At 45.6% G+C, this 19,034-nt stretch overlaps 1 protein-coding gene across 1 annotated transcript in view; it reads left to right on the top strand.

Annotated features, from left to right (window-relative positions):
- Positions 1-17,086, top strand: part of LOC102373245 (lysosomal acid lipase/cholesteryl ester hydrolase-like) — a 43,138-nt gene extending 26,052 nt beyond the window's left edge. Inside the window, exons 8-10 of the mRNA XM_006028995.2 lie at positions 10,761-10,832; positions 13,959-14,030; positions 15,290-17,086. Coding sequence (XP_006029057.1) covers positions 10,761-10,832; positions 13,959-14,030; positions 15,290-15,523 — 378 coding nt within the window. The 3' untranslated portion in view covers positions 15,524-17,086. The remainder of the gene's footprint in view (positions 1-10,760; positions 10,833-13,958; positions 14,031-15,289) is intronic.
- The last annotated feature ends 1,948 nt before the right edge of the window (positions 17,087-19,034 follow it).

The following is a 19,034-nucleotide window of genomic DNA, read 5'->3' as shown; positions in this document are numbered from 1 at the left end:
TCCTGCTTATCTACAACCAGAAAACAAAGTCCATTTCCCTGATTCTCTCTGTGTTCAAACAGCAGCAGAGAATTCCTTTCCTTTCACTTCCAGTATGCCACCTCAAAAAGCTCTCACTGCACTCTTTTAGCTGGCATATGATCCCAGTGATTGTTCAAACTTTCTTTTTAGCCTTTCTTGTCTATTTCCATATTTCTTCATGTTCCCTGATTCTCCCACTCCCAACTTGCACACACATGCATGCACTTTACTTGCAATAACTAGTATGCCCCTCTTGATGATCGTCCTCCCACATAGTGAGGACTCTACATAAGTGTCTAATCTTGGGGTGACCCACAGCTAGCAATACTAGTCCTCAAAATGAGGGCCCTGTGTTTTTCCAAGGCTCCCTCCCACATGCCAGTGAGAGCTCTTACTCCTGTTTCTCAGCGATTAGCTTCCTGTGAATCTTGGGTATGTCATTTATACCCAAGGTTCAAAAGCGACTGAGGTGCCCCATATTCAGTGTCATAGACTCTAACATTTTCCAATGGGTTCATGGCCTCATAGGTTCATTCCAATAGGTTCATGGCCAGCATAGGATCCACAGCCCTGCCCAAGTACCATATGGGAAAAGTGGGGCCCCTCAAACGAGATTCACAAAAAGGGAATGCACCATGAAAAGCAAGGGCAGACCCATAAGGGGTACAGTGGCGTGGACAACCCCCGCCCCAACTCTTTGATGGGCAATCACTCACAAATGAGTAAGATCATCTTCCAAAGATCTTACTAGTGAGTCTGCAGGAGGCTCCATATTCCAATTCTAGATCCACATGTCTTGTCGCAGTGAGGACAGGCATTTCCAGGAGGGATGGGCACTGTGTTGCTGTGTAAGATGTTCTGATGTTCTTTTCACCTGTTCCACTTTTCCTCTTCTGCCTGTCGACAAGCTGTTTCAAAGTGTTGCAGTCCCTCCCAAAGATCCTTCCTCCATTTTGGTCAGTCCTGAGCAAGGGTCTCCCAAATGTTGATGTTGATGTTACACCTCTTTATGTTTGCCTTCAAGGTGTCTTTAAAGTGCTTTCTTTGCCCTCCACTACTTCTCTAACCTTCTTTCAGCTGTGAGAAAAAGATTGTCTTTGGAAGGTGAGAGTCAGGCATGCAGACAACATGACCTGTCCAGTAAAGTTGGTTTTGGATAATTATGATGGCCTCAATGCTGTTGGAATTTGCTTTGGCCAAGATGCTGATGTTTGTGTGTCTATTCTCCCAGCTAATCTGAAGGATCTTGTGAAGACATCTTTGGTGGTACTTTTCCAAACTCTTGAGATGTCTTCTGTATGTGGTCCAAGTTTCTGAGCCATACAGCAGAGTTGGAATGACAATGGCTTGATAAACCAAGAGCTTCATTTCAGCAACAATGTCATGATTTAAAAAGACTCTCTTACTCAGACTCCCAAAGGCTGCACTCACACATTTCAAGCAGTGTTGTATTTCCATGTCAATATCTGCTTTTGGTGAAAGATGAGTTCCAAGATAGGTGAAGTGATCCACGTTCTCCAGCAATTCTCCATTGATTTGAATAGCGGGGGAGTTGTTTTTCCATTTGGAGCAGGCTAGTAAAGGATTTGCATTTTCCTGATGTTTAGAGTTAGGCCAATACACTTGTAGACTTCTGAAAATACATTAAGAATGGTTTGGTGGTCCCTTTCAGATTGAGCAATGCCAGCATTTTCATCTGCATACTGGTGCTCCATTATGGATGTTGTCATGGTCTTCATTTTAGACTTGAGTCTGTTGAGGTTGAAGAGTCTTCCATCCTTCCTATACACAACTTCAATTCCAGGTGGGAGCTTTACTGTTGACAAGGTGCATTATGGTGGAGATGAAGATGGAAAACAAAGTTGGAACAATGATGCTTCACTCCAGTTTTCACCTCAAATGTTTCTGTTAGATTCCTGTTGCTGAGAACCCTTGCTGACATGTTGTCATGGAGAAATCTCAGAACACTGATGAACATGTTTGGGCATTCAATTTTGGATAGGATTTGCCATAGGGGTTTGTGGTTTACAGAATTGAAGCTTAGAGAGGTCAATGAAGGCCAAATAGAGAAGTCAATGTTGCTCATGACACTTCTCCTGGATTTGGCGTATTGTAAAGATCATGTTTGCAATTCCTCAAGATAGTCTGAAGCCACTTTGAGATTCTGGAAAAAATGGCAGTTAGCGAGGATATGGGTGATGACTTTCCCAGCAGTGGCCAACAAAACGATGCCTTGGTAGTTTCTGCAATTATCTCTGTCCCCCTTCCTGAAGATGGTAACAATCAAGGAATCCCTTAGGTTACCTGGGATTACTTCCTTGTTCCAGATTTTAAGGATGAGGACATGAAGTTGACACATAAATTGTTTTCCTCCTCCTCTGAAAATCTCTGCACATATTCTGTCAACACCAGCTGCCTTGTTATTTTTTTTTCCCCATCATACTCCTGACCTCTGCCAGGTTAGGTGGCAAACCAGGGTCTTCTCGGATTGCTTTTTGTAGAAAGCAGTTGATCTGATCTTCATCAACAGTTGAGTCATGATTCAGAAGGTCCTGGAAGTGTTCTTTCCAGTGAGCACTGATAGGTTCATTGTCTTTCAGGAGTGTTGTTTCATCCTTTGATTTTAGAGGATTAAGGCCAAGAGACAGCTGTGGTAGCACTGAAGAAGCCATGAGTGTCACAGATGTCAGCAAAATGTTGGATTTCTTTTGATTTCTGAATCCACCACTCATTCTTCAGTTCTTGTGTTAGCCTCTGCACCTCTGATTTTGCTTGTTGGTATGCATTTTTCTTGATGGCAGAGTTGATGTCATTCTGCCAGGCACAGAAAACTTTCCGTTTCCTGTCAATGAGACCTTGAATTTCAGTGTCATTTTTGTCAAACCAGTCTTGATGTTTCCTGGTCTTGTATCCTATGGTCTTTCACAGGATGAGAGAACAGCTGTCTTGAGTCCTGTCCAGTGCTCCTTGGCTCCTTCTGGGTGCTCTGTTATTAGTGTCTCATTCAGGAGTTGCTGGAATTCTCCCTGCTTGAGTGGCTCCTTGAAGCACTCAATGTTTAACTTGTGCCTGATCTCTTTCCTTTGCATTCTTCATTTAGGAGCAATCCTGATGGACATGCATGGATGGATGAGGTGGTGGTCAGTCCAACAGTCATCAGCAGTAGTCATGGCTTTCATAATCAGGACATCCTGGCGATTGCGAGTCCGAACAACCACGTAGTTGATCAAATGCCAATGTTTCAATCTAGGGTGTTTCCAGGACATCTTGAACTTGTTCCTTTGATGGAACAGGGTATTTGTGATGACAACGCTGTGCTCTGCGCACTTCGTCAGGAGAAGGACCCCATTAGCATTTGAATTTCCAATGCCTTCTTTTCCAATAGTACTATTCCAAAGTTTTGAGTCTCTTCCCACTCTGGCATTAAAATCTTCAAGAAGGATGATCTTATCTTCCCTTGGGATACTTGAGAGGATGGTGTCAAGCTGTGAATACAAGTTCTCCTTCATGATATCATCGGCATTGAGAGTCGGGGCATATGCACTCACAGTTGTCACCTGTTGGGTTTTGGCAAGTTTCAGCCAGAGATTAATGAGGCATTCATTGACACCAATTGGGAGTTCTGAGAGTTGGTTCACAAGTTCATTTTTGATGGCAAAACCAACTCCATGTGCCCGTGGCTCTTCTTCTGCTGTCCGTCTTCAGAAGAAGGTGTATCCTCCACCTTCTTCTTTCAGATGTCCTTCTCCAGCATGTTGCGTTTCAGATAGGGCAGCAATGTTGATGTTGAACTTCCTCAGTTCACGAGAGACAATTGCTGTCCTTCACTTGGGGCAATCACTATTTGCATAGTCCATTAAGATTCATATGTTCCAGGTTCTGAAAATCATTTTTGTTTCCTTGTGACCACATAGAGCTGATCCCACTGGACATGGTTATCCAGTCAGGAATTCATTGAGACAGACTATGTTTGGGGCACCTCTTCCAGCCCCCTCCCCATGTGGGGTGAGCAGAGTGGATCCTAAATAGGACTGCTCAGTCATGGGTACAGCTGGCAAACTGCTCTTACTACTTCTGTCCTCGAACGAGATGACTGAAGCAAACACCCACTGTCTAAGTGCTGGTCCATGACTAGGAGCTTCAAGATCTCACAGTCCTATCCCCATCACCTCTTGCTGATCACCATAGGACTATCCTGGCGTGCAGAGGAGATTTATGATTCACATAAGGAAGACACTTGTGTGTGACTTCTTTTAGCATGAGGATGTTGTTGCACGCCAACAAACTCATGGTCCTTGACAAGAAGACCACAATGGCGGACCAGGCAGAAGAAAAGTGTAACCCCTTGTGCCTGCCTCACTTCGAATATTCATTCACGCACCTCCTTGGTGTGGGCACCTGGTGATAGGCACAGGGAGGCTTCATGCAACCTCTGACAGGGGCCCCAATCACCCTGGGGAGGACCCCAGAACTCTGCTGCCACGACTTTGAGTGTATCTTCAGTGGTGGGGTCTCCTGTTGGCGGTCCCTCTAGATTGGCTGTTCCTCCTGATGGATATTTTTGGGGCTCCACCTCCTCTACACCCCTTCCATACACCAGCTTCTGATAGGCCACCTGATCTTGATGCAGCTTGCCCTCCAGTCTGGATGATCCTTATCCATTGCACGCTTTCAGGTATTGGGTCTTCTCCTTCCTTTTTTTTTTTTGTAGACTACAGGTCTGTTGGCTGTTCCTCTCTCCTGCGGGTCTCTCCTGCTCAATGCCAGCTGCCTGTCAACTCTTGTGAGCGGTCCTTGTTGTTCAGTTGTCGCTTGGACCTCTCGACGTAGGGTTAACAACAAAATAAAAGAAAACAACAAAACAAAGTATAAGACAACAGAGGAATGTGCACAGGCCAGAAGAAAATGAAAAGGAAGGACACAAAGAAAAGAAAAGGCAGGTAATTAAAAAAAAAGATCAGGCTGAACAGCCTCGTTATTTTCTCTGCCCTAGAGCCTGTGCCTGGCCGCATCCCCTGACGCTGCTCCACTCTCTACCTCTGTTGAGAGCTTCCTCCACTTCTCTCTAGGTCAGTTTCTCTCCCACAACCTGGTCTGTGAGTGTCCGGTGTGGATAGCTTTCTCCATCTCTGGTGCTTCCCCCTGCTCTTCCCTGAGCAGGTTCTCCTCCCACACACCGGTGCTGCCCGTGACCGGCGTGGAGGCTTTCTGCAGCTGTTGCTGCCTGGGACATCCCTACCCAATTGGGACTTCCCTTTTCTCACCAGCACTGCCTGCCACTGGTGTGGAGAGCCTCCACAGTCTCTTCTGCCTCTCCTGCTCTCCCCCACTCCCAGATGGTGTTGGCTGGTGATCGTCTGTATATAAGCGTGGCTAATGAACCACGTGGGTTTCTCCCCTCAGCGTTGTTCATCTGGAGTCCGGAGTCCTAAAATGAGTAAGTAACCCTTGATTTCGAGGTTTCTTCTCATGCGTAGCACCCCATGCTTCAGTGGCTCTGAAGGCAGATGAAGATTATAACAGATGAAGGGTATCCAATCATCTTGGATTCCATGCCATCAGACATAAATCCCTATCTGTCAAGGACCCCAACTCATTAGACCAGGAGTGGTGAGAGTTACTCACCCTAGGAGCCACATCCGATCCTCTACCAAAGTTGGAGAGTGGGGTCAGAGGGGGCGAGGGTACTGAGTGACCCAGAGTGGAGGTGACCACCCCCCAACCTTGCACTGCTGAGCCGCTCTGACTTTCCCTATGGGGAGCACATCCCGGTGTAAGTAGTGTGGCTGCAGCCTCCACCCCCAGCAGCCCAGTGTCTGGCTGTGCTGTCCCTCAGAGCCACCTCAGAGAGAAATGGGTGGGTCTCTCCCCTAGAGAGCTGCAAGTACCATGCTGACAAGTCGCACGTGGCTCACAAGCTGTGGTTTGGCCACCGTTGCTTTAGGCTTTAGACCCTCCCATGGGAGCCATAGCTGGGGACTTGAAAACAAGTCTCTGAAGCAAGTAAGAATATACCCTCCCTTTCCCCTCCATGTTCAGCAGCACTTCCCCTACCCTCTGCACCCACTGCTACTGCCACCAGATCCCTTGGGGCAGGGTGACTTCAGAGCCACTCCTGCCCTGCTCCAGCCTGCTTCAGTGGGAGCGAGGTTCAACTAGGGTTGGAAGCAGCAATGGTAGAGGGTGGGTTTACTTCTCCCTGCTTGGCCCCCCCACTGTTCCTTGTCAGCCTGGGACTGGGACCAAGCTCAGGGAAGGGAAACCTGCCTGATGTCCTAGATTTCCCTGAATTAACCCAGGTCCCTGTGCAGCCTGGCTGGAGCAAGAACAGCTCTGGAGACCCTCCTCTGCATGTCTTCTTATCAGCTGAGGAACATGGAACAGAGCAGCAGTGAATGGAAGAAGGGAGGAAAAAAGGGGAAGAGAATACAGTAGAGGGTAAAATAAACTGTGGATCCCAATAAGAGGTATAAAATAGTCCTAATGCACTGGGTGGTGTTGTGGATTCAGCTGAGGAGCTGTAGTCAATGCTCAGGAACAGATTAGTTTATAATAAGTTAATTAAAGAAGAATGATGCAAGTAGGAGACAACTCTAACACATAGCTGCCTGGAGCCATTTGCTCCTAACTAACTGGGCATGGCCAGTTCATTCCAACCAATATGTTTACTTTCCTACAAGTCTTTTTAAGGTCCAGCATCCTTACAAAGGACCCAGGTGCCTTCTGCAGGGCTGAGAATCCCACTGTGGGGGCCAGCCAATTTAGAAGTTGCAAGGATCAATGTTGCAATACATTAGGGCCTTGCACCGTGGTAATTTTAGGTGGCTTCTGGTGTCTTAATGCCTGGATTAACTGTATGTTAACACCTTTTAAGTGGCTTAAATCACTTGTTATTCAATTTAAAGTTATACCACTCCAGGGCAGGGTTATCTCTAGTCTGCCTAATTTTGCTCCTCTTCCATTAAGGTGTCGCCACTCCAGATAGCTATTCCACCTAAGTTGAAGTCCTGCAGCATCCCATAATGCAGTGGCCCCCCCTGAGTCAGGGTGATCAGGAATCCTGCCAGGATCTTGCTGGGCAGTGCCAGTGCCTGGAACTTGCTCACTCTGCTGAGTCCCAAGGATCCAGAAACATGTCAGGGGGGAGCGGGAGGCACAGGGATTTTCTGACCCCACCAAACTTGGGAGGCAGCTGTGAATGGCCCAGCCTTCTCACCTGCTCTGTGCAGCCCCAGCCCAGATGGGTAGCACCAAGCCCTGTGCTTTGTGCCCAGAGCCATCTGGCTACTACAGGGGGTTCTGGCACTTCAGATGCCTGCCAACCATGGTGACTATTGCACAAGCCAGGTGGGGAGAGCCAGCAGCCAGATTCTGCACAGCCCAGCAGAGTACAAGGTCAGTGGGAACTGGTTTCAGGGTCCCATGCTGCAGCCACCAAGCTCCAACCACCCAGCCCCACTAGGGCACGTGTCCAGATACTGGAGGCCAGACCCTTTTTTTTCTACAGAGCTCCCCCTTACCCTCTCCCCACCCACCATGCTGCCACCTGAGCTCTAAGGTGCCTGCACCCACCAGGCCTCGAACATCTTGCCCCGGGCTTCCTTAGTTCGAGTGCTCACCGGTACTCACTTTGCCATTGCAGGTGGTCTTACAGGAGATCTTTACAGGCGCTGCAAGCTGCCCCTTTCTTGCCTGCCACGACTTTGAATCTTTCACAGTGGGTGGGGCTTCGTGAGGCGCGGTTGCCCTTGTTGGACACCTGCTCCTTTGGTGTCTTCTGCGAGGCTCCACCTCCCCTGTACCTTGCCCTTTACCCAGCCCGGTGGATCCCAGTCACTACTGTGGCCAACCTCGTGCTCCCCTGAACACCCCAAACAATGAGCCCACCGCTCGCTCTCTTGCTTTTCCTGCCTCCGCTCAATCTTAACCCCTTCTGACGCAGGGAAACATAAAACACCCTTCTCTAATCAAAAGAAAAACTTAACAAATCCTAAGAAAAATGTCACCCCGCCACTATTGGACTTCCTTGTGGAGCACAGATAGCCCCTCTACACCTCAGCTTGCTGATGAGGCCTCATCTACGTGGCCCAGCTCTGTGGCCCCACTCCACCTGCCCTGGTTTAGAGCTGCTGTCCCTCCAGTTTTCCGCTGTCGTGATCCTCTCTCTGGGTCTTTGAGACACGTCGGCCCTCTCTCTGGGTCCTCCCGGAGCAGCTGTCCTCTCTCTGGGTCTCCGCCTTGCAGTTGCCCTCTCTCTGGGTCTTCCCAGAGCAGCAGCCCTCTCTCTAGGTCTTCCCAGAGCAGCTGCCCTCTCTCTGGGTCTTCTCCTCGCAGCTTCCCTCTTTCTGGGTCTTCCCAGTGCAGCTGCTCTCCCTCTGTGTCTTCCCCTCGTAGCTGCCCTCTCTCTGGGTCTTCCCAGGTCTGTTCTCCTCCCTGCGCCCTGAGTCCTCTTACCGGTTCACCTCCTGCCTTGTCTGTGGCTGGAACTCCTGCTCCGGGCACTGACTCGTCGTCTGAATCGTCTGCCCCTCCCCAGCCAGTGCACGCAGGCTCTTCCGGCGTCCCGCGCCCCCCACCGGTCGGGCTCTCCCTCAGTGTTTGCGCTCCCCCGCCCCCTCTCACCGCCGGCCCTCTTATTTCCGCCGGCCAGTGATTGGGGCTGATGTCATCTGCTGGCTGCAGCTGAATAAAGGCATGGTTAATGATTTGCGTGGGCTTTCCCCGTTGTCCTCACTCTTCCTCCCATCCTGCTGTGACTAATTTTACTTTCACTTTTCTCGTTTCACCCCCAGCTCCTGGCCCTAGGGTTCCCTTTGTGGGCTTGGGAGTCTCCCCGGTTTGCCTCTCCCTGCAACAGTGCCCAATCCTTTTTGGAACTCAAGCCATACCCAGCCAGTCAGCAGCCCAGGCAGGGGCGGAGGGGGTAAGGTGCCAGAGAAAAAGGATCGGACCCATTGAAGCTCAAGCAGTGAGCTGGTCCTGCCCCGAGTTCTTAGTCCTGCCCCTGCTCACCAAGCCTCTAGTGGCAAGGCACAGCTCTGCAGATGAAGGACAGCCAGAGATGGTTTTACACCTTAAGGTGTGACTGCTCCACTAAGCCAATTAAAATTTGTTCTGCTTACAGAATAAGGTGTAGCAAGACCCTAAGTCACTTTCTGAACTTAAGCCTTTTTTTCCATCTGTCAATGAACATAATACCACTTATTGGGTTGTCAACGTAAGTGTATCCAACTGCAAGGTATTGAAGATCCAGTTCCAAATTGGGTAACTAGACCCATCTTGGATTCTAACTCAGAGATGTTACTCATGAGTTAGGAGAACGTTTGTTTAAGATAAAAATCTTGGCCTGTATTGTACTACATATCATTGGGCTAGTAATAATGATGTGGCATGGCTTGAGGCTAAGAAACTAATTTGGATTAACTGGGCATATCTACACATGTGCTATAATGTACAGTAGCCTATTCCATTGAGCATTAAAGTGGCGTATAAAAAACAATGATAATACACTAATGCTCAGTAGAATAGGCTATTGTGCATTAAGCATCACCTAAAAAGCGTGTGTTTGCGCTACTGTGCATTAGCGCAGTCTAAGGTACATGTATTTAGTACCTCATATTGGAGGTACTAAATTTAATATGCATTAGGAAAAGCACATGAATGCATGTGTATACATGCCCATTGTGTTCTTTGTTACTTCAGAATGTTGCCTAGAACACTGCCCAATTTTGTTTTGTTTTAAGATTGGTAAAAAAATGAACAATTGAAATTTAAAGACCAAATTATAAAATAAGCTTTGTTGTGTTATGTCTTGAAACTAAAGCATTTCATAAAGTACATATAAGAAACATACCCATACACAGATGTGGTATTAATTACAACTAGTCAGGTTCAAAACAGGTTAGCCTTTTGTATGGGTGAAGATAAACCAATAAGGCATCTTCTGATTTGGGTTAATTGTAGTAGCAGTAGTAGTTTATTTACAACTTTTCCTAAAACAATACAGGAAAACTGACTATAAAATAATATATTATATAGTAAAACTATATAAATGATGGTTACTGGTAAGAGTACACTATAAGATCCTGCGTTCTACCAATTTAAACAAAATTAAAACTGAGAATAATAAATATTGATACAAAAAATAAATAAAATGAAACAATATACAGTCATAGAATAAAAGAATAAAAACAGTTATGAGTAATGGGATTCTTAATAAAGAACACCTGACATTATGAAGAATCTTAATTACTGCTGCACCAAATTAAGTAATTGTCTCTGAATGTATTCATATAAAATTATTTGGAGGGTAGAAGATAGAGATTTTTTTAGGGTTTTGGTGAAAAAATGAAATGCAGAGTAAATTAAATCTGTTTTTGTAAAATGTACGTTTATAAGATTGTTTACATGTTTGTTGGGTTGTGGCCTGAGATAAGGCATGCAGCTGGTTTGATAACAATAGTTGTTATAATAATTTTAAATATTAATTGCTGAAGCTGTGTGTTTATTAGTAGTAGCAACTTCTTGTGCTCTGAATTCCCTCTAGTGGCCAAAGTACTATCATTTAGTATTTAAAATTAACTGTTTTTGTTAATATCTGAAAAAGTTTCCTACTTTGTATCTTAAGAGTAATGAATCCTTCTCTTTGTAACACAGTAGTAAACAGGATTCTTTATAACTTTATTCTAACTTCTCTGACAAATAGAATTTCATGTTCATAATAGTACCTTTGTTTTCAGAGTCGGATGGACATGTATGTAGCACATTCCCCTGCTGGAACAGCTGTACAAAATCTACTACACTGGCGTCAGGTATTAATGATCTCTCAAAATGTAGCTAGATTTTAATTGCTGTATATTTTTTTCAGGATAGATGTAACTGTTGTAAAGAAATGAGACACAGACATAGTGGTCACATTAGTCTGAAGTCAAGTAGAAGGCAGGGTAGATGTGCACCTTATAGACTAACCAAAGTGTGTGCATGCATCCATGCACCCAGACACACATACCCACCCTGAGCTTTTGTGACCTGATCCTCACTTCACTGGGGGGAGAGAAGTGGAGTCAGGAGAGGGGGGGGGGGGGCAGTGTGAGGGGGGAGGGGGGGGGGGGGGCAATGCTAGCAGAAACAAGCAGTAAACCCATAGGAACAAAGGAGTCAGAAAAGTTAATCCAGGTAATGAGATAAGAATCCATAGTCCATGTTTAAACGATACTTAACACGGTCCAATTGGTACGATTTCTTGTTCTACAATTTCCCATTCAAATCTGCTTTTAAAAGTTTGTTGTCTGAGAACAACCACCCTGAGGTCAGTGATGGTGTGTCCAGGGAAGTTAGTGTCCTGCCATGTTGGCTGCTGACCTGGTGCTGGCTGTTTGTGACAGGTGCTTGTTAAAGTCTTTGCTAAAAATATTTTGGCTACAAAATGTGTATAGGCAAAATAAAGCCTAGCCTCCTCAGCTTCGAGGTGAAGCAATGTCAGTGGAAACTTGGCAAGAAAATAGGAGCAGCCTTCAAGTCCCCCACTGGCCAGCTAGTTCACCTTTGAGGCATGTGTGGAGTAGGGCTGTGCGAGGCTTCAGACCATGCTTCAGATCCGGAGAAGCTTTGGATGCTTCGGCATCTGAAGCAGCATGTCCGGATCAAAGCACTGGCTTCATTAGGCTTTCTGAAGTGGTTTGGAGCTTCCGAAGTGCTTCGGAAAAGCTTCGGCGATCCGGCCATAGGGTATAATGGGGAATCAATTTGTAACTTTGTTGTTTTTTGTCTGATTTGGATGAAATTTTCAGGGTTGGTAGCCTCTGCTGAGAGCATAAAGTCTGTTAACTTTCAAGGAGATCAGTATAGGGGTTTGGGGGGAACTGCACCTCAAGCTGCTGACAGGCAAAATTTGTGACATAGATGACCCTGCATGTGCTAAGGGGCAATGGGTTGAAAACTTCAGAGGTGGTAGCCCCTGCTGAGGCCACAAAGCCTGACAAGTTTCTAGGAGTTAAGTACAGGTGTTTGGGGCACTTGATTGTCTGTATTGATTCTTTTCTCTTCTTAGTCTGTGGTTTTGTAGGTGTTAATCATTGCTAATTAACTGGTTACATTAGCTAGCAACTGTGTATTGAGCTGGTCCCTGAGTGAATCATGATTGATTGGTAACTGGTACCACAGTAGCTTAGCAGCCGGGCCAGCAGTAGTCCCGTCCGTCCGCCCCCCCTCCCCCCCGCAAGACAGACACAGTTGCACAAGCACCCATGTCATGAGTTTTTCCTGTCAGCAGCTAGAGGTGCAGAGCCCCAGAACCCCCCTGCACCTATCTCCTTGATGGCTGGCAGGCTTCATGGCCTCAGCAGGGGCTACCATCCCTGCAGCTTTCACCCTGCTGCACCTTAACACACACAGTGTCACCCATGTCACAAGTTTGCCTGTCAGCAGCTTGAGGTGCAGTTTCCCCCAAACCCCTGCACCTATCTCCTTGAAACTTGGCAGGCTTTGTGGCCTCACCAGGGGCCACCACCCAAGGTGGCTCTGAAACTTCAGAGCTGCTTTGGGCGGATCAAAGAGGGAACCCGGTCCGGAGCTCCAGATCTGATCACTGGCATCCGAAGCAGCCAGATCTGAAGCCGGATCAAATAGCTGCCTACAGGCCTAGTGTGGAGCTCTCCAACCAAGGGGCCCCGGCCTATTTTTCTAGCACTAAGAATGTCAGCACTGGAGCTGCACACCTGTTCATAGCCCTAGACAGATGATCCTGCCTTGATCAGGGTGCTGGAGTAGATGAGCTTCTGAAGCACTTTTACAATTCTGGAAGACTTTGTGGATCTACAACGTAGACAATGAGCTGATTGGCAAAATGAGGGACATTCTCCCTGGCCTGATCCCACCTGGGTGTGTTCAGTGGCAGGGAGCAGTAGTACAACTGCTGGAACAGTCTGGGAACTGTCCTGGAGAGTTCAAGCAGGGATCTCACAGGACACTCCACCAGTGCTTTCCTTTCCTTCCTCCCCCTTGGAAGAGGAGAGGAATTATAGAGGATTGTGTCAGGGGCCTGGGACAAAGCAGAAGCAGCAACTTCTGGCTGCCACTGTGAATGCACAATTGCCAGCAGCAGCTGATTTTTTTCCCATCCCCTCCCTCCCACCCCACCTTGGCCAAGCTGGTGCCCAGGGCAGTTACTCCTATTGTCCCTGTCTGACATTTAAGTATTTCTTAGCAGCACTACTGAAATGAAAAGGTTAAGTAATATTCTCCAACTACCTAATTGGAAAGGGGAAAGCCTGAGAAATACAGCCAAATACAAATGTTTATTTAACTACAATTTTTACCTGAAATATAGTTTGGGGTCCACAAAAACCTTTTGTGACTGTGTGTTGAATAGTTTGGGCTTTAAAAAAATAAAAAGGGTTATTTTTTTCATTTGAAATGACAATTTCTTCTGAGATTTTCCAAAATGTAATTTTGAAAATGTTAAAACTTCAAAAAGAAATAGAAAAGGAAAGTAACTGGTAGAAAGAAACATGCTGGTTGATTCAAATAAAAGAAGTAGTGCAACTTACTGTCTCAGTTCTCCCTTGCTGAGACTGTCAACAAGGACTTGTGTTAGTCTTTGTTTTTTTTTGGGGGGGGTTGTGGGGGGGGGGGTTAGATGTCCGAAAGGAATTGATGGATCCCATAAACTGGCCACCAAATATGCATCTGCTTTGGAAGCTATTTCCATCCACTGACACCAAGTTCAAAATATGACTTGAAAGCTAATTTCCCCTTCTTGTAAGCACACAAAACTGCCACTAAATCAATAGCTAAAGCTATCAAGCTTTAGTTTTGCTAGTGGGAACATTTTATATAGTGATAATGACAGGTGAAAGATAATGGCGTTCTGCTTTCTATTTCATGACTTATCCAGCCTTTCACTGTAAAATTATCTATTTTTTATATATAATTAACAGATAAACTATGCAAAGCAATTCCAAGCTTATGACTATGGCTCTAAAGAAAAGAACATGGAGAAATACAATCAGGTAGGACTGCATGCTTTTTGCTGTAAAATGCTGTGATCTTTCAAAAATTAAAAGAAAACTTAAAAGCTTAGGAAAGAAACTTCAGTTTGTAGCAAGATAAGGGAAACATACTTTAAGTTAATGTTTTAATGGTACTTTACAGCTGAGAAGAAAGACAATGTGTAGAGAGACTGGAAGGAAATTATTCTTGAAGTTGTGCAGAGGATAGTTCCAAACAATATAGAATAAGCTGTGGTTAAGGAGAAATGAATGCATCACTTAACTTATAAAATATAAGAACAGACAGAGAAAAATATATATTGAGACTTTTGGGTTCCATGTATTCAATGCTCAGACATAAAAAAAGTAGCCATCTTAGTTAGTCCTTTCCTTAGGTAGACTTGCTGATGAATAAATAAGGCAACACATCACTAGTTTTAAGAACTGTGTGATAGTATCGTACAGCTACAGGGTAGGATGATAGTCTTGAATTTAAGGGGCATACCTCAAACTGCAGACACCAAAGTTCCATTCCTGTCCCTGTCACAGATGTCCTGTGTGACCTGCAGCAGGCATTTATTCTCTCTGGTAAATCAAAAATAATATAATGATGATTTATTAAGAGTGTTGTGTAGATGAATTCACAACAGTTTCTGTGTTACTATGGTAAGGTGACTAAATAGACCCTAATTTTAAGAAAAAAACTTTAAGTGCTTTATGGAGTCATATTTTTATAACAATAAGCATGTAATGGTGTGCCCTAGAATTATTTTTATTATGTTATTTATTAGATTTAATAAGTTTGGAACATGGGTCATAAGAAAATATGGCAAGTATGCATTGTACCTGGTGTGTACCAGTCCTATGAGATCTGACTAAAATGCCAAAGGCACATGAAAATGACACAAATCTGTTTTCATGTAAAATTTGTAACGTGACCCAAGATACTGCCACACTTGTTTTATAAGCACTTTTAATCTTTCAAAATTGTAAACTTTACTTTTTGTGGGGCACCTCCAAACCAGGTATTTATCACAGAAGGCTTTTTATTGATGCATTATGGAAAGGTCCAAAAATAGGGAGGTTGTTATGTTACCAGTAATGGCAGGCAAGGGTGAAAACAGAATTAAAAAGCCAAGTTTTAGTGTTACTATTTTGTTCAGTAGACTGAAAAGAGGAGAGAATAGATGTTTATCACTTCAGAATGTTTGGGGTTTTTTTAATATTACCATGGCTTTACAGTTTTGCGTTCCACTTTGGTCTGTTTCCCTCTTTTCCAGACTTCTCCTCCTGCATATGAAATAGAAACATTGAAAATACCAATTGCTGCTTGGAGTGCTGGAAAAGACCTGCTAGCAGACCCAAAAGATGTCGCAATCCTACTCCCACGATTTGCTAACCTAGTTTTTCATGATCATTTTCCTGACTGGGCACATTTAGATTTCATCTGGGGTCTTGATGCAGCAGAACGCCTCTATACAAAAATCATTGACCTGATGAAAAAGTATCCCTAAAGCCACATAGTGGGACTTGAAATGTAATTATTTGATATATTGGGAATGGTTGGCATTGTGTTGGTCTATTGGATTACTTTCTAGTATTATTTTTGCAAAAAAATTACTCATGGGTTCAGTAAATAAATGTATTATAAATGATTTGTTTTTTCCCATGCATGTGTTACTGTACTTATATACCTATATTCTATCTTGCTAGTGGATTTAAGTACTTAAATAAGCTGTGCTATAGCAAATTCTTTTGAACCCATAGAAAGTAAATTTTGCAGAAGATCACCTAATTCCAAAATTTTAATTTCTGCAGTTTACTCTTCCAGTGAGTAATGAATGACATTCATCTCATTGTAGTCAATGAAATTACTTTTATTATTTTGTTTTTTAAGAGCAGGTTTATCCTTTGTTGATCAGCTTTTAAAGCGACTATTAAGGCTTCTCAATTTGCTGCTCACAAACAACTCTGCTGGATAATGTGAAGGTGTAAGGTACCTTAAATGAAAGTGACTGGTATTATAGACTTCAGGGGCATGTCCAGATGAGCACGCATATGCAGTTTGAGGCACCACAGACCCATCTGTGGTGCCGTAAACCACACACGTTGTACATGCACACATTCACCACATTGCTAAATAGCAGTGCAGTGGGTTTTAGGATACCGTGATCACCCAGTGTCAGAAAAACCATGCCAAAAAGAAGCAGGGCAGTGCACATGGAGACAGCATGCACCACCCAAAACCGAAGCCTGGTTGGCCAGAGCCACACTCTGGCTGCTAGCCAGGCTCTGCATGCCCAGATCTCTACCACTACAGCCCTGGAGGGACCCCGGGACCCCAGGTAAGGCTACTGGGCCCAGGCCAGGTGCTGCCCCAGCCTCCCCTACCCACTCAGGGCAACTTGCTGCACACCAGAGCACATATGCAGGGGCATTCCCAGGGACAAGTAGCAGCAGCATAAATATGTGCCACTGCTATTGGTCCTTGGGGGAAACACACTTTCCTGCTCATGGGGATGCTCCATGGATGCTAAGATGGATGCTAAGAAGGGAAGAAGGAGAGCAGCAGAATAAAGAGAGTGCTTTTCTGAAGCCCAGACTTCAACCAAATGTTCTGTTAGTATCTCTGGTGTATCTGTGTTTTTATTACTGGGGTCTGTCTAATAAAAAAATGTGTGACTTCTCTAACTGCATAGTCATAACTTTGTGGATAAAGATGAGTGAGTAGGAGACAAGTAGAAAATGCACCAACCAGAAAAAATTACCCTACCACACATGAAGCAAAATATACATAAACCCAAACAATAGTATATATTCACCCTTTCTTATACTTCCAGTATAGTTGCAAATATTCTGAACATATTCTACTTTTGTGCATTTGTTTGAACCATCATATATTTGAAGCCTACAGACCAACCTGATTCTGCAGGGTATGCTGATAGGACTTTCATTGTTGCACCTATGGTTCTATTTTCTGATAAAGAGAACAAACAAGCTGAAATCAAATCACAGGAAAAGACAGATCTTTTCCTGTGCTACATTTGGTATAGCAGGAGCATAAGGAAATCTCAGCATCAGATCAGTGCTAACAATGCCTAACGGTCTGGCTGCGCAGCTCTGAATTCCACCATTTGCAATACTGGAGGAGGCATACCTAAGATGGTTAAATAAACCAATTCTGTATGTTTCCTGAGCTTAAGCCCCATATAGGCTTTATTTGTATTGCTCTTTAAACAGAACTCTCAATCTGAGCAATCATTAGTAGCCTCATCAGTTCAGCTCCCAAAAATATTGCAGGTGGAAATTATTTCATCTGCAAGCTCTCGGCAGTCTGATGATACAGAAAACCAATTCATGCTATACATGAGCACACTTACTGCAATCTAGGCTGCCTAGTGCCTCATGTGAGGTGGTACCATTCATTATCACCAACCTTAATGCGGGTCAGTGCCGAAGTATGCAGACATTTTAAACAGCAAAGCTTATCTAGAATAGTGTTAAACATAGTAGTCTTTCTTATACACGTATCTTGGCCTTGTTGCACACTAAGTTTAGGTATCTCCTGGAGCTCTTAATCCAGGAATGGGCTATTATTTTGGCTGGAGGGCCATTTAACAAATTTTGTTTACCTGTCAAGGGCCGCAAGGGTAGCCCCGCTCCTTAAAAGGTGCCCCACCCCCGGTTACCATCTTGGGACTGAAAGTCCCACCCCTAACTCCCTGACCTTTGCCAGTAGAAGTCCCTCTCCTTGCCTCTGAGGTACTTCTTTTGGGAAGGGGGCTTGCCATCTTGAAACAGGGAAAAAAACAAATCTTATACCAAAAAAATCAAACTTCTACTGTAACTTAATTTTATTTTTTTAACATTTTCTGTCCTGATTGATGTGTGTTTGCACAGTGTATCTAGAAGTGATTGCATAATAGCTCAAAATACAGTCTTACTCTTGTATATTGTGTGGGAGTGGGGTAAGGAAGTGTATGTGGGAGGTTTGTGGGTGGGGAGTGTGTGTGTGTGTGTGTGTGTGGTGGGGCGGAGGTGGGTATGGAAAGGTGTGGTTGCTGGGTATGTGGTTGGGTGGGGGTAGGTATGGCAGGAGATGTAGGAGTGTGGGGGGGGCTGTGGGTGTGTTTGTGGGTATGGTGATGGTGGGGACATAGGACTGTGTGTGGGGGATGTGGGAGAGCATGGGCATGTGGGGAGTTATGGCGGGGGTGAGTGTGTGGGAGGGTTGTGGGAGAGTGTGGGGGTATGTGTGTATGGTGGGGTGTGGGGGTGTGTGTATGTATGGTGGGGTGGGGAAGGTAGCAGTGTGTTGGGTTATGATGGGGGGTGGAAGTGTGTGGGGGGGCTGTGGGAGGGTGTGGATGTGTGTGTGGGTATGGTGGGGAGAGGGGAGGTGGTCCTTCGAGTCCCTGGAGTGTGCAAGTCCCTGGAGAGGAATATAGTGGCAGTGAGCAGGGTCAGCCCTGCCCAGCCCCATAGTGCACAGCTCCCCATGCTCCCAACTCAGTCCCAGGCCACATGTGATGGCAGCATGCAGGGGCAGCTCCCCTGGCCCCATACCATGCAACTCCATGCACTCCTGCTGTCATCCCTGGACACACATGGTGGCAGCGTATGGGCCAAGCCCCATCTGGCCCCATAGTGCACAGCTCCCGCTCTCCCACCCAAGTCCCTAGCTGCCGGGCCCTTTTCCTCCAGTGGCAGTCCCAGACCCTGGCCTGGTGGAGCCCTTAGCTGAATTCCCACTCTCCATGCAGGGAGGCTGGAAACAGCCACAGGGTGACCAGGCAGAAACCTGTGCCAGGCTGAGGGTTCTTGTCTTTACTGCCCCTGGCTTGGGGCTGGGGGTGGTCAGGTCAGGCTGGGGTGGGAGGGGTTGGTTACTTAGCAACCAAAGCTGTACCTTCTGCAGCCATGTGCTGGTTTGCAAAGGGGCAGCAAGGGCCAGGGTTTACAAAGGGCTCATGGAGGGGCCCTGCAGGCTGGATGGAATTGCCTGGCAGGCCAGATGCAACCTGC

Source organism: Alligator sinensis, unplaced genomic scaffold (assembly GCF_000455745.1).
Source record: "Alligator sinensis unplaced genomic scaffold, ASM45574v1 scaffold557_1, whole genome shotgun sequence".
Taxonomy (NCBI): Eukaryota; Metazoa; Chordata; order Crocodylia; family Alligatoridae; genus Alligator; species Alligator sinensis.
Note: the sequence above shows the minus strand (reverse complement) of the source record. Positions and strands in the feature narration are given on the sequence as shown.